General features: G+C 40.4%; 1 protein-coding gene across 1 annotated transcript; it reads right to left on the reverse strand.

The window, feature by feature from the left end:
* Positions 1–3,621: 3,621 nt before the first annotated feature.
* Positions 3,622–4,500, reverse strand: LOC138899840 (uncharacterized mitochondrial protein AtMg00860-like). The gene is made up of 2 exons (XM_070186537.1): positions 4,241–4,500; positions 3,622–4,036 (listed from the first exon to the last, which is right to left on the reverse strand). Exons 1-2 carry the CDS (start codon positions 4,498–4,500, stop codon positions 3,622–3,624), a joined length of 675 nt encoding a protein of 224 aa, XP_070042638.1.
* Between the last annotated feature and the right edge of the window lie 11,281 nt (positions 4,501–15,781).

Genomic DNA, 15,781 nt, shown 5'->3' on the forward strand with positions numbered 1-15,781 from the left:
ATTACAAATATTTTGTGATTTGGGTCCTAAACTACCCGGACATAAGCATAATTCGTAGCTACGCACGGAGTCTCGTCACCTCGTGCGTACGTAGCCCCCACAATTAGAAGCAAATAGTAATTTAAATCACCTATGGGGTAAATTTCCTCTTACGAGGTTAGGCAAGAGACTTACCTCGTCTCAAAGCTCACTTTCCGTTCACAAATTCACTCTAAAGACCCCACTTGGTAACGAACAATCCACAACTAGCCAAATGTTATATAAAATAATCAATATACGCTCAAACGTTAATAATTTAGCTATTAGAATAATTACTCAACCCAAATTGAAAGATTCTTAAAATTTACCCCCGGGCCCACGTGCCCAGTTCCGGAAATTTTCGAGGAAAATTGTTACCCATACCCTCACGAACTCAAATATAAAATTTTCACCCAATTCCAGAATCATTATCGTGGTTAGATCCCATATTTATCAAAACCTAGGTTTTTTAACTAAACCCATAATTTTTATAATTTTACATGTTAAAATCTACCCATAATTTATGTATTTAACTTACATTTGATATAAAATACTTACCTCTAATAGCTAGGTAAAAACCCCTCTCTAAGAGCTCTAAAAATTGCCCAAGGAATGAAATAAATGAACCCAAAATGACCTAAGTCCCGACATAAATGAAGTTTCTCCCTCCAGCGATTTCCGCTTCTGCGGCGCCGCACCTGCGGAAAATCCATAGAAGGTGTGGTCCTAGCCCAGGCCTCCTGATCTCGCTTTTGCGGACGGGCTCCCGCTTCTGCGGAAGATGCGTTGCATCTGCGGTCCAGGCCTGACCAAACTCATCTCGCATCTGCGGCCTTTCCATCGCAAAAGTGAGGCCGCTCCTGCGGTAGTCCCTCCGCTTCTGCAGGCCACTGACCACTTGCCCATAACCGCATATGCGGCCAAAATCTCGCACTTGCGGCCCAAACCTCGCAGGTGCGGACGCACCAGTACTGGTGCACTAGCAACCCCCTTCAAGTTCAAATTTGATCCGCGCATCGTCCGAATAGCACCCGAGGCCCCTGGGGTCTCGCCCAAGCATACCAACAAGTTTGTAAACATAAAACGGACTCGCTCGCACCCTCAGAACGCGGAAAACAACATTAAAACTAAGAATTGCAACCCAAAACCAATAGAATCAACTTATGAACTTCAAGTTCTTCCCACTTACTTTGAACACACCGAATCATACCTAAACTACTCTAAATGACACCAAATTTTGCGTCCAAGTCTTAAATTACCATATAGAACTATTCCCGAACTCAAAATTCCAAACGGACCTCGATAACAACAAAACCTACTCCAAACTAAATTTAGAGAACTTTAAAACCTTTAATGTGCCAAGACGCTCTCGGGTCGTCCAAAACCCGATCCGAACATACGCCTAAGTCCAAAATTATCATACGAACCTATTGGGACCGTCAAATCCCAATTCCGAAGTCGTTTACTAGAAATGTTGACCCAAGTAAAACTTAACCTTTTTAAAGTCAATATTAAGGAACTAAGTGTTCCGATTTCAACCCGAATCCTTCCAAACCCGAACTAACCATCCCCGCAAGTCATAAAATAGTAAAAGCACATATTTAGGGGATCTAGAAAGCAAAACGACCTGTTGGATCATTACATTCTCTACCTCTTAAACAAACGTTCATCCTCGAATGAGTCTAGAATCGTACCTAGAGTGCCGAATAGGTATGGGTATCTGCTCCGCATGTCATCCTCGGCCTCCCAATTCGCCTCCTCGACTGGTTGGCCCCTCCACTGAACTTTTACCGTAGAAATCTTCTTGGACCTCAACTGGCGAACCTGTCTATCAACAATGGCAACTGGCTCCTCCTCATAACTCAGGCTCTCATCTAACTGAACTGTGCTGTAGTCTAACATATGTGACATGTCGGCATGATACTTCCGGAGCATAGACACGTGGAAAACCAGATGAACCCCCGATAGGTCGAGAGGCAAAGCAAGCTCATAAGCAACCTCCCCAACTCACCTCAAAACTTCAAATGGACCTATAAAGTGTGGGCTCAACTTGCCCTTCTTCCCGAACCACATGATTTCCTTCATCGGTGAGACTCTCAAGAGAACCTTCTTTCCCACCATAAATGATAAGTCATGCACCTTCTGATTCACGTAACTCTTCTGTCTGGACTGTGCTGTGCGAAGTCGCTCCTGAATCAACTTTACCTTTTCCAAGTTTCCAAGACATTATTCACTAAATCAGTACCATATAGCTTAGCCTCGCCGGGTTCAAACCATCCGACGAACGAACGACATCGCCGACCATATAAAGCCTCAAATGGAGCTATCTTGATATTGTACTGATAACTATTGTTGTAAGAAAACTCGGCCAAAGGAAAGAATCGATCCCACTGTCCTCCGAAGTCAATCACACATGCTCTGAGCATATCCTCCAAGATCTGAACCATCCGCTTCGACTGTCCATCGGTTTGCGGATGAAAGGTTGTGTTGAGCTCTACTTGGGTCCCCAACTCACTCTGTACTGCCCTCCAGAAATGCAAAGTAAACTGATGGCCTCTATCAGATATAATGGAGACGGGAACACCATGCAACCGGACAATCTCCTGAATGTAAATCTGGGCTAATCTCTCCGAAGAATACGTGGTCACCACCAGAATGAGGTGTGCTAACTTGGTCAACCATGACCCAAACTACATCAAACTTCCGCAAGGTCTGCGGCAACCCAACTACGAAATCCATAGTAATGCGCTCTCATTTCCACTCAGGTATGACCATATGTTGGAGTAGGCCACCTGGCCTCTGATGCTCGTACTTAACCTGCTAGCAATTAAGGCACCTATCTACGTACTCAACTATTTCCTTCTTCATCCGCCGCCACCAATAATGTTGCATGAGGTTGTGATACATCTTCGTAGCACCTAGATGAATAGAATACTGAGAACTGTGTGCCTCCTCTAGAATCGTTTCCTTCAATCCATCAATATTAGGGACACATAGACGACCCTAGAGTCGCAGAACACCATCCCCACCGATAGTAACCTCTTTGGAACCACCCTGTAGTACCGTCTCTCTGAGAACCAATAAGTGTGGATCGCCATACTGGTGAGCCTTGATCTGCTCGAATAGTGAAGACTGGGCAACGATGCATGCAAGAACTCGGCTGGGCTCTGAAATATCCAACTTCACAAGTCTGTTAGCCAAGGACTGATTCTCCAAATCTAATGTCCTCTCATGTGCTGAAATGAATGCCAAACTACCCATACTCTCCACCTTTCTGCTCAAGGCATCCGCAATCACATTCGCCTTGCCCGAATGATAAAGGATGATAATATCATAATCTTTTAGTAACTCAAGCCACCTGTGTTGCCTCAAATTGAGATCCCTGTGCTTGAACAAATGCTGCAAGCTACGATGATCAGTGTAAACCTCACAGGACACCCCATAAAGATAATGCCTCCAGAACTTAAGAGCATGAACTATCACGGCCAGCTCCAAATCATGTACGGGGTAATTCTTCTCGTAGGGCTTCAGCTGACGTGAAGCATATGCAATAACTCGCCCCTCCTGCATCAATACACAACCCAAACTAACATGCAAAGCGTCTCAATACACAGTATACATCCCTAAATCGTAAGGCAACACTAATACCGGTGCTAAAGTCAATGCGGTCTTGAGCTTCTGAAAGCTCGCCTCGCAATCATCGGACCATCGGAACGGAGCATCCTTCTGGGTCAATCTAGTCAGAGGTGTTACAATAGATGAGAAGCCCTCTACAAAACGATGATAATAACCCGCTAACCCCAATAAGCTCCTGATCTCGGTCGTTGTAGTAGGACGAGGCCAACTCTGAACTGCCTCAATCTTCTTGCGATCTACCTTAATACCCTTGCCTGATACGACATGCCCCAAGAATGCTACGGAATCCAACCAAAACTCACACTTGGAGAACTTAGCATATAGTTTCTGTTCCCGCAAGGTCTTAAGCACCACTCTCAAAAGCTGCTCGTGCTCCTCCATGCTATGCAAGTAGATCAGAATGTCATCAATGATGACAATAATAAATGAGTCAATATATGGCCTGAACACTCGGTTAATCAAATCAATAAACACCATCGGGACGTTAGTCAACCCGAAGGATATCACTAGAAACTCATAGTGGCCATATCTAGTCCGGAAAGCCGTCTTCGGAACATCTGAATCACGAATCTTCAACTGATGTTACCCCGATCTCAAGTCAATCTTAGAGAACACCCTGGCACCCTGTAATTGGCCAAACAAATCACCAATATGTGGCAATGGGCACTTGTTCTTAATGGTAACCTTGTTCAATTGGCGGTAATCAATGCACATCCGCATAGTCTCATCTTTCTTCTTCACGAATAACATTGGTGTACCCCAAGGAGATACACTCGGTGTGACGAACCCCTTTGCTAGCAACTCCTCAAGTTGTTCCTTCAACTTCTTTAACTCTTTCGGATCCATGCGGTACGATAGGATATAGATAGGTTAGGTACCTAGAGTCAAATCGATACAGAAATCGATATCACGATCTGGTGGTATGCCTGGAAGATCAGAAGGAAACACATCGAAGAACTCCTGGACCACGGGCACTGAATCGATCTCCGTAGTCTCTATAGTAGTATCCCGAACATAAGCTAGATAAGCCAAATAACCCTTCTTGACCATGTGTCGAGCCTTCAGAAAAGAGATAACCCGGCTAGATGCACTGACGGACGAACCCTTCCACTCCAATCTAGGCAACTCTGGCATCGCCAAGGTAACCATCTTGGCATGGCAATCAAGGATGGCGTGATATGGGGACAACCAATCCATGCCCAGGATGACCTCAATGTCGGTCATATCAAGCAACAGAAGATCCGCTCCAGTCTCATAACCACAGAAAGTCATGATACAGGACCAATAAACCCGATCCACAACAACATAATCACCCACATGAGTGGACACATAAACAAGAGTACCCAAGGAGTCATGAGGAACACCCAGGAAATGAGCAAACATAGATGAAACATATGAATATGTAGACCCTGGATCAAATAGTACTGAAGCATCCCTACCGCAGATAGAAATAATACATGTGATCATGGCATCTGAGGCCACTACATCTGGTCTAGCCGGAAAAGCATAGAACCTAGATGGAGCGCCACCTGACTGGCCTCCACCTCTAGGACGACCCCTACCCACCTGCCCTCCGCCTCTAGGCGGCCGAACGGCTGGTATGGCAGCTGGTGCTGTAATCATAGGCTACTGACCTTGTTGCACTGCCTTGCCCCGAAGCCTGGGGCAGAGCCGCCTCACATGACTAAGATCCCCACACTCGAAACAACCTCTCGGTACGGTGGACTGCCGATATGAAGTCTGACCCTGATGGCCTGAATACCCACTAGAAGAACCCTGAATAGCTAGTGGGCAGTAGGAACTCTCTAGCATAGCACTGAAATAGGGCTGCACTGGAACACCCCGAGGAAGCGACGATGCTGGATATGTGGGCCTGCTAGACTGACCCCTCACAAAATGACCTATGCCCCCAGTCGGAGCACCATTGAACCCTCCAGAATATCGAACCCGCCTATCCCTCGTCGCCTGCTCTCGGCTCCGCTGACAAACACTCTCAATCCTCTGAGCTATCTCCACAACTAGCTCGTACGAAGTACCCATCTCAACCTCTCGGGCCATAATGGCCTGAATACCAGAGTGCAAACCTGCAACAAACCTCTACACTCTCTCTGCATCGGTAGGAAGTATCATAAGTGCATGGCGAGACAACTCAGAGAATCTCGCCTCATAGTCGGTCACCGACATCTGGCCCTGCTGGAGCTACTCGAACTGAAACCGCAACTCTTTCCTTTGAGAGGGTCGAATGTATCTGTCGAGGAAGAGACATGTGAACTGGTCCCAAGTCATGGGAGGAGAACCTGCTGGTCTGCCGAGAACATAAGACTGCCACCATCTACGGGCTCTGCCCTCAAGCTGAAAGGTGGTAAAGTCCACCCTGTGAGACTCCGATGTCCTCATGTTGTGCAGTATGTCCCTGCACCGATCAATAAAGTCCTGGGGGTCCTCATGTCACTCACCTCCAAAGATAGGAGGATTTAGCCTAGTCCATCTGTCCAATAGCTTTTATAGCTCGCCGACCACAACTTGTCTGGGCTCAGGTATAGCTGCTGCAACTGGTTGGACCTCGCCCACGGGTAGTGCACCCGGGGTCTGATATACGGTAGCTGCATGCCCTGGAGCCTGAGCGGTAGGGGTTTGTGCTCCCCCTCTTGCCTGAGATGTGGCTGGGTCCGCTTGAAATAAACCAGCCTGAGTCATAGAGTCTATGAACCGCAGCATACAGCCCATGACCTCCTGGAATCCTAGTGCAGATATGAAATCCACCGGGGGCTGGCTTTGTTGCAGGCACCACGCCCTGCTCCTCAATAATAGGATCCTCTACTGGATCCACTGGTGGCACAACTAGGGCAACTCGGGGACGTCCTCGTCCTCTACCATGTGCTGGAGCCTTCCCGCGGCTTCTGCCTTGGCCTCTAGCAACAGGGGGGGCAGCTAATCCGTGATTAGGTACATCTACCGCATGCGTTCTCACCATCTTTGAGAGAATAAGAGAAAGATACTTAGCACAACATCAACTGCATGATAGGAAATGAAGAAAGAGTAGTTTCCTAACACCTTATAGCATCTCAAAATTAAATACAGACGTCTACGCACCGATCCGTAAGACTCTATTAGGCATGCTCATAACTTGTGAGACCTACGTAAACCTAGTGCTCTGATACCAAGTTGTCACGACCCAATTTTTTCTATAGGCCATGATGGCGCCCAACGTCGCCGCTAGGCAAGCCAACGGTGAACTGACCATGTGATTACTCTTTTTAATACGTTTTCAAGCAATTAAATTTTATTTATTAAGAAATTAAGGAGTAATTTTTTTTAAAATAAATAAGACTAAGGCAAATGAAGGAGCAAATGCAGTGAAATAAAACTCCAAAATCATAAAGTCTACTAGTAGGTGTTCTAAAACTTGGTGTCACAAGTGTATGAGCAACTAGTAGAATATACAAAACTGTAACTACTATCTAAAATAAAGTAGACAGAAAATAGATACAAAAGAGAGACTCTAGGTTCTGCAGAACGGCTCAGGAAGCAGTTCACCACTAGGCCTCGGGATAACGGGGGTGCGTGCCGATATGACCGCCAAATGCACCTGCCTCAGATCCTGCATGATTAGTGCAGAAGTGTAGCGTGAGTACATAAATAACATGTACCTAGTAAGTATCAAGTCTAACATCGAAGAACTAGTGACGAGGGGACGACTTCGACACTTACTATGGGCTAACAATAAAATACAAAAATTCTAAATAAGCATGGATTATATAAACAATAATAATAATCCAATAACAAGCAGTAAATACATAATTCTTTCACTAATCGTAAATTCTATGTCAAATTCTGTCATTAATAATCACAACCTCTCAAGCCATAAAATAATATCAAGAATAATTAGGCTCCGAGTATTATCACGCACGATTTATGCCGAAATCGTACGACCCGATTCAGAATAATGTGTACACTGCCGAGGGTCGAGCGGTACGAACCATAGATGCATATATCTACTGCCGAGGCGTTCGGCCCGCTCCACAAGAAGAGAGGATACTTTATGAACATCCGATTTGAAAGTTATTACAAAGCTAATACACAAAGAAGCACAATTTCTATTAACGGTCAAGTAACTCGCCGAAACTCAAGTAAGTGAAATTCGGTCTTTTAAATCCCAAATTCATCATACGAACCTATTGGGACCGTCAAATCCCAATTTCGTGGCCGTTTACTAGAAATGTTGACCCAAGTCAAATTTAACCCTTTTAAAGTCAATATTAAGAAACTAAGTATTTCGATTTCAACCCGAACCCTTTCAAACCCGAACTAACCATCCCCGTAAGTCATAAAACAGTAAAAGTACATACGGAGGGTCTTATTTAGGGGAACGGGAATATAGAAAGCAAAATGACCAATCAGATCGTTACAAATTAAGAACGCATAAACTTTATATCCTGGCTCCGCCTCTGATTTAATGACTTCATTATTGCTTTAAGAGTCAATTTTCTGGGAAAGAGTCTTTTCTAGAATTCTTTTTATATAGCCATACAAATAGTTTGATATTTTTGTTTGCTTATTAGTGATTTTACTTTTGTTTTTAATCTCATTTTATATTTTTCGGTATCGTTTTATCTTTATGCTTTCATCCTTCCAATTTTAGGTTGCGAAATCTAGGTCTTAGAAGCTTTTGGAACCTTTGAAGGTGACACAAGAAAGCATATTGAGGTAACTTATTATTTTCTTATGTTTAGAGATCATGTGTCTAATATTTATTTATATAAATTATTTACTTATTATTTGAATAATGTGAAATAATTATAACTCGTTAATTAATTCAGTTCATGCGTAGTGAAGAAAAACTGAATATTTAATTCAATCTACTATTTATCAAGATTTAATAATCTGAGTTGATATTTTGATGAAAAGATTTTTAAATGGCAAATTAGTAAATTCAAATATATTTTCTAGTTGGTTATTTGTTTTTCTTTCATAAAGTTTGATAAAAGCTGACAATTGCGCTGCTGAATCTTTATAAACTTGTCTGAGAAATAAAAAAGAAAATAATGAGAGTAAAGATTAAGCAAACACTGAAACTAGCATATTAATTATTTCTCCTCCTGTAACACACTTTCTTTTCTATATGCATATATTCAAGTTTTCTATCTCATTTAAATTATGATTATTTCTTTATTGTCTTGTCAATTAATTCTTGAAAATTCATTGTTTCTGTATGACTTTTAACCATTATTGGATTAAATTAATGTATAATATTCTCAATTAATTTTCTCTACACTCTTTGATAAATTTTGTGACACTAATCCTACCTTAAAGAAATAATTGATGTTATCGAATCAAAATTAAGAAAAATTGTGATGACCCAAAAGACCATTTTACGTTTTAGAACTCGAATATGCGCTCTTAAGCCTTAAAAATCTCATTTTTACCCTATTCGATTTACGTGCGCAGTCCGGGCATGTTTCCGGAAAAGCTTTATGTTGAAAATTGATGAAAACAAGAATTTATGCTTGAAAAGGTTGATTTTATTTGATTTTGGTCAATATTTTTGGTAAACGGGCCCAGATCTGTATTTTGACGGTTCCGATGGGTCTGTATTGAATTATGGAATCTGGGCGTATGTCCGGAATCGAATTCGGAGGTCCCTAGCTTGAGTTACGAATTTTTGATGAAAATTAAAAGTCTAAAAATTATTTATTTTTAAGAATTGATTGATGTTTGGCATTGTTAGTACCGGATCCGTATTTTAGTTTCGGAGTCCGGTACAGGTTCATTATGATATTTAATACTTGTCTGTGAAATTTGGTGAGAAACGGAATTGATTTAACATGATTCGGACGTCCAGTTGAGTAAATAAAAATTTTAAAGTGTTCTTGAGAATTTCATTTGATTTGGTGCTAAATTCGTAGTTCTAGGTGCTATTTTGGCGATTTGATCACGCGAGCAAGTTCGTATGATGTTTTTAGACTTGTGTGCATGTTTGGTTTAGAGCCTCGAGGACTCGGGTGAGTTTCGGATAGGTCACGAGATATTTTGAACTTAGAAAAATCTGGTATTTTTGCTGAATCTGATGTCTACAATACTGTGCTTCGCGATCACGTAGTCACTCTCGCGATCGCGTAGTCACTCTCGCGATCGCGAAGGGGAAACTGAGCTGGGGGAGGATTTACTCTACGCGAACGCGAGACCATGGTCGTGAACGCTGAGCATTGGGGCGAGTTACTCTACGCGAACGCTACAGGTTGAACGCGAACGCGTAGCTCTAGCTATGCTGGGCAGGGGACCTGGGGAAGCTCTACGCGAACGCGAGCCATTTCACGCGAACGCGAAAGTAAGGTGGGCTAAGCCTACGCAAACGCGTAAAGCCTCCCGCGATCGCGTAAGTCCTTAGGAGGCTGCTCTTCGCGAACGCGGCAGTGTTCACGCGATCGAGATGAGCACTGTCGCCCAGTGCATAAAACAGAATCAAACACGGGTTTAAGCCATTTCTTCAACATTTTTCCAGAACCAAACGGGTAGAGACGATTTTTAAGAGTCATTTTCTTCCCCAAAGTATTGGTAAGTGCTTCTAAACCATTTTCTTTCAATTACCCATTGTATTTTATGAATCATCAACCTAAAATCTAGAGTTTTCATGGTAGAATTAGGGGTTATGGTAGAAAATATGAATTTCGAAAATTTGGGAATTTAAACCTCAATTTGAGGTCGAATTCCAAACCTAATTACATATTCGGGATCGGGGGTGAATGGGTAAAAGGATTTTGGTCTAAACCTCGGGTTTTGACCAAGCAGGCCCGGGGTCGGTTTTTCGACTTTTTGAAGAAAAATTTAGAAAATTTAATTTATGCCATATAATTGATTCCTTTAGCAATATTTGATATTATTGAGTTATTTTTTAATAGATACGGGTGGTTTGGAGGTGAATTCCAAAGGAAAAATTGTGATTGAGAATTAAGTGGTCTTCGGAGCAAGGTAAGTGTTGTGTCTAACCCTGACTTGAGGGAATTAGGAACCTTAGATTATTTGCTAAGTGAAATTCATGTGAGCGGCGTATATATGAGGTGACGAGTACTTATGCGCCGCCAATTTACCTATTTGTCCATGTTTCTTCCGTTTTCTTATATTGTCTCTTCCTATGCCTAATTGCTATATGTTTATACTAGTGTTGTTAAATTGATCGTCATTATCATGTTTACGGATTTTTTGTTGGTAATCGAGTATTTATTTAAAAGTTGAGATTTATATTATGGAACCAAATATTGAAGTAAGGTTTGTACTTGTTATTCTATCTCCCTGTTGTTATTTATGCATTGCATTATGGTAAGGGAGAGTATTAATGCACGAAGGGTGATGTCGTGCCATGATATGAGAGTTAATGCACGAAGGGTGATGTCGTGCCATATTGTGAGTGTTAATGCACGAAGGGTGATGTCGTTCCATATTATGAGTGTAAAAGCACGAAGGGTGATGCCGTGCCATATTGTGAGTATAAAAGCACGAAGGGTGATGCCGTGCCATGATATGAGAGTTAATGCACGAAGGGTGATGTCGTGCCGTTTCTATTGATTTTATGGTGAGATTGAGAGTAAAAGCACGAAGGGTGATGCCGTGCATTTTTTCTTACTGTATTCACTATTCCTGTTGATTCATGGTATATTGACTGCTCCGGTGATTATTCTGTTGTAGTTCTTTATCTTGTATTCCCCTCAATATGTTCCCTCCCGACATTTTCTGTTTAGTTCTTCATTTTTGTTATTTGTATATACACTGTTAAATTGTTCAGGTTGATTTTTAGGTGCCTTGCCTTAGCCTCGTCACTACTTCGTCGAGGTTAGGCTCGACACTTACCAGTACATGGGGTCGGTGCACTCTGCACTTTTTGTGCAGATTTTGATACCGGCTCGATTTGGTCGAGATTTTGTTATTGGTCCGCTGTCCGGAGACTCGAGGTAGATCTGTCGGCGTTCACAGACCTTGAAGTCTCCGTCTATCTTTTCTGTTCTACTGTTTCTTTCATTCAGACAGTTGTATTTCTTTCAGACTATTACTTGTAGTAAATTCTAGAATGCTCGTGAATTGTGACTCCAGATCCGGGTGATAGTAATTAATACAGTTTTATAATATTCTGCACTTATTATATTTCATCTTAGTTAATTATTGTTATTTACTGAATGGAAATAAGGAATTAGTTTATTGATTCTTTAACGTTGGCTTGCCTAGCAAGTGAAATGTTAGGCGTCATCACGATCCCGTTGGTGAGAATTTCGGATCGTGACAAAAATATACATAATAGTGGTAATTTAATATGACATGCCAGCTAGCTACAACCAAAGATATTGAAAAGCGGTGAAAAGATGCTCACCATTTAGTGCCACAAAAATCACAAAAAAATATTTTTAAAGATTTAATGTTATCGCTATAAATTATTGAGCTCGAATTTTCTAAAGGAAACCGCTCTAAGGCTTAACAAAAGTGCGTAGGTGAATTTGAATAACTACTTGTTCAAAACATATACGTAAAAGTATTATTTTCATTTGTGAAAATATTTATTTAAAAAAGAAGAAGCAATATCAGGTCATAACACAAGGAAATGCAAGGAGTTATTTTTAAAATGTCTCCCATGATGTAAATCTTCTCTCAAAATTTCGTCTTTGAACTCCAAAATGAATTTAATTTTGGTTACATATGTATAATAATCGTGACATTACGACTTAGGGAAAATAAACTGAACGCCACAACACAAAATATAGATTACGATTAAACATCAATATTCATAAGTTTCATGAACTTATATTTTTATTTTATAACTCAAGTATATTTATTATTTATGTGATTTTCTTAAAATTTATAATTCTTAGTATGGGGTACACGCGCAACGCGCGTACCCTAAAACTAGTATTATATTAAAAAATGAAGATCCTTAGGAAAATGTTGTTCGCCTTTTTTACCCTTTAAAAATTAATTTTACATTAGACAAAATAGTCATTTAATTATTTCCCTAATATTTAGGAATAGATATTTAATTATTTTCCTAACACTTAGGAATAAATATTTAATTATTTTTCTAATATTTAGGATATCTTTTCATTCCTTTTAAGTTTAGAACTCCTTTTCTTTTTCTCATAGTTTAACGTGTTTACATATTAGTTTTTAAAATTAAATTTTGACCGATTACTTGTAAACATTTTACCCACTTTCAGTATCTTTTAGATTTTGAAGTCCTTTTTTTGTCATATTTTAGTATGAGAATAATTTCTTTCATGTAGCTATCTAATACGTTATTTCCTTTGCTATAAATAATTACTAATTAATTATATCATTAGGTTTGAGTCGTGGAATTCCGAAAAATATATCGCCTGGACATGAAAATGTGATGACCCAAAATGTCATCTTTAAATTTAATAATTAATTATATATTCTAAGACCTCGAAAAGTACTATTTATTATTCCTCGACTTGCGTGCGCAATCCGTAAATTTCATGAAAAGTTTTTATGTGAAAAATGGATTTAAAATGTGGATTAGAGCTTTAAAACTCAATTGAGTTGACTTTGGTCAACATTTTGAGCAAACAGACTCAGATCAGTGTTTTGACAGTTTCGATAGGTTCGTATCGTGATTTGGGACTTGGGCGTATGCCCGAAATTAAATTCCGAGGTCCCTAGCCCGAGATATGGAATTTTGAAGAAAAATTAAAATGTTTAAGTTCGAATAGAGACCGGATATCTAATTATGTGAAAACGACCCCGGAATAAAATTTTGATGATTCCAACAGCTCTGTATGGTGATTTTGGACTTAGGAGCATATTCAAAATTTTATTTGGAAGTCCGTAGTTAAATTAGGCATGAAATGGCTAAAAACAAGAATTTAAGTTTGGAAGTTTGACCGATGAGTTGACTTTTTGATACCGGAGTCGGAATCCAGTTTCGGAAATTTTTATAGCTCCGCTATATAATTTATGACTTGTGTGTAAAATTTGAGGTCAATCGGAGCTGATTTGATAGGTTCCGACATCTAATGTAGAAGTTGAAAACTCTTAGTCTCATTAAGCTTGAATTGGGGTATGATTCATGGTTTTAGCGTTGTTTGATGTGATTTAGAGATTTGACTAAGTTCGTATGATATTTTAGGACTTGTTGGTATATTTGGTTGAGGTCCCGAGAGCCTCGAGTGAGTTTCGGATGGTTAACGGATCAAAAATTGGACTTAAAAGCTGCTGAAGTGTTTCCTCTTCTGTTGGATTTCTGTGTTGATATTGAGCCCAGGGTTAACGAGGCTCAGGCTCGAGCTTGAGATCGAAGCCACGATCGAAGGTCCAGCTCGAGGACATGATCGAAGGTAAGGCTCGAGGGCTAGGTGCGAGACCCATACTCGATACCCTGATCGAAGGCCCATGCTCGGTGCTCTGATCGAAGGCCCATGCTCGATGCCCTGATCGATGGCATGCTCGATGCCCTGATTGAAGGCCCAACCTCGATGTCCTGATCGAAGGCCCAACCTCGATGCCCTGATCGAGGCCATGACCGAGGTCCAGGCTCGAGCCCGTAATCGAAGCCGCGATCGAGGCCCAGTTCGAGGACTAGTTCCGAAGGCTGCTGGGCAGTTTTATAAAAAGAGGGCATTCGTCTCATTTGCCATTTTTGACGAACTTGAGCTTGAGCAGATGCGACTTTTGGTAGATTTTCAAGGGAAAAACATTGAGGTAAGTGATTCTAACTCGGATTTGGTCTACATATATAAGTATATTATTATTTTCACCATAAATTAGTGTGTTGAGATTTAAATTTGGAAAATTTTTAGAAATCTCATAGAAGCGAATTTTTAAGATTTCGGTATCGATTCGGAGTCGGATTTGAGTGAAACTGATATGGTTGGACTCGTAATTGAATGGGTTGTCAGTTTTCATAACTTTCGCTGGATTCCGAGATGTGGCCCCCGCAGGCAAATTTTTAATTAATTTCGGGATCTTTTCTTTAAAATGTGGTATTTTCTTATAGAATTGATTCCTATAATATTTGGTAATTGTATCGAATTATTTTGGCTAGATTCGAGCCAGACGGAGTTAGATAATCGTGAAAAAGGCCTTATAGTGGATTAAATTGGAGCAAGACGAGGTAAGTCTCTTGTCTAATCTTGTGAGGGAGAAATTACCTCATAGGTGATTAAAATTAAATAATTATTGCTAATTGCGGGGGCTACGTACGCACGAGGTGACGAGAGTCCGTGCGTAGCTACTATTAATGCTAAAGTCCAGGTAGTTTAAGACTCAAAGCATGAATTACTTGTGTAATTGTATTGTTTATTAATTAAAATAATTGATGTATATATTGTGAATTGTCATGAAAAGTAGAAAAATATAAAATTTTCATATGCTTAATTTTTGTATAAATTAATTAATTATTAAAAGAAATTATTCTCCTCCCAAATTTTATCTTATAATAAATATACTCTCCTTCCGGAGGCACATTTAGAAAATGTCCTCCTTTCTTGTTGAGTTGGCCGAACGCCTCGGCAGGATAGATGCATCTATGGATCGCGCCGCACGTCCCTCGACAGTGTACACGACACTCTGGATCGGGCCATACGTCCTCGGCAGAAATTGTGCTTAATAATATAATTACACGATACTTTAATAATTTATTTCAGCTTGTGAAGCTAATTAATAAATTGGAAAATCTTTAGAATTTAATGAATTATTAGTCTTGCTTGTTAAGGAATTTATTGTTACTCCTGTAAATGAGATTTAATTGATAAATTAGAAATTATTTGAATTGAAGGAATTTAATTAATATATTGAGAATTGTTACATTTGAAGAAATTTGATTATTTTCGCTGATTAAATAAATTATTATAAATTCTGTAATTTATGCTGATTTAAATATCCTAGTTTTATTTCAATTATTATTGACCCATAGTGAGTGTCAAAGTCGGCCATCTCGTCTCTACCACTTCGAGATTAGGCTTGATACTTACTGGGTACACGTTGTTTACGTACTCATACTACACTTGCTGTACTTTTTGTGTAGGACCTGAGACAGGTACTAGTGGATGACCTATCATCACATACCCACGTCATCCCGAGGCATAGTGGTGAGCTGCCTTTCTGAGCCGTTCTGCAGCTACCAGTGTCT

The sequence above is a fragment of the Nicotiana tomentosiformis genome, chromosome 10 (genome assembly GCF_000390325.3).
Source record: "Nicotiana tomentosiformis chromosome 10, ASM39032v3, whole genome shotgun sequence".
NCBI lineage: Eukaryota > Viridiplantae > Streptophyta > Magnoliopsida > Solanales > Solanaceae > Nicotiana > Nicotiana tomentosiformis.

What these genes read in the sequence shown, in the direction of transcription:
- LOC138899840 (XM_070186537.1), bottom strand. Translation starts at nt 4,500, where the DNA reads ATGGATCCGAAAGAGTTAAAGAAGTTGAAGGAACAACTTGAGGAGTTG. An exon ending in AAGATTGACTTGAGATCGGG is followed by an intron (nt 4,037 to 4,240) that starts GTAACATCAGTT and finishes CTACTTGCATAG; the next exon opens with CATGGAGGAGCACGAGCAGC.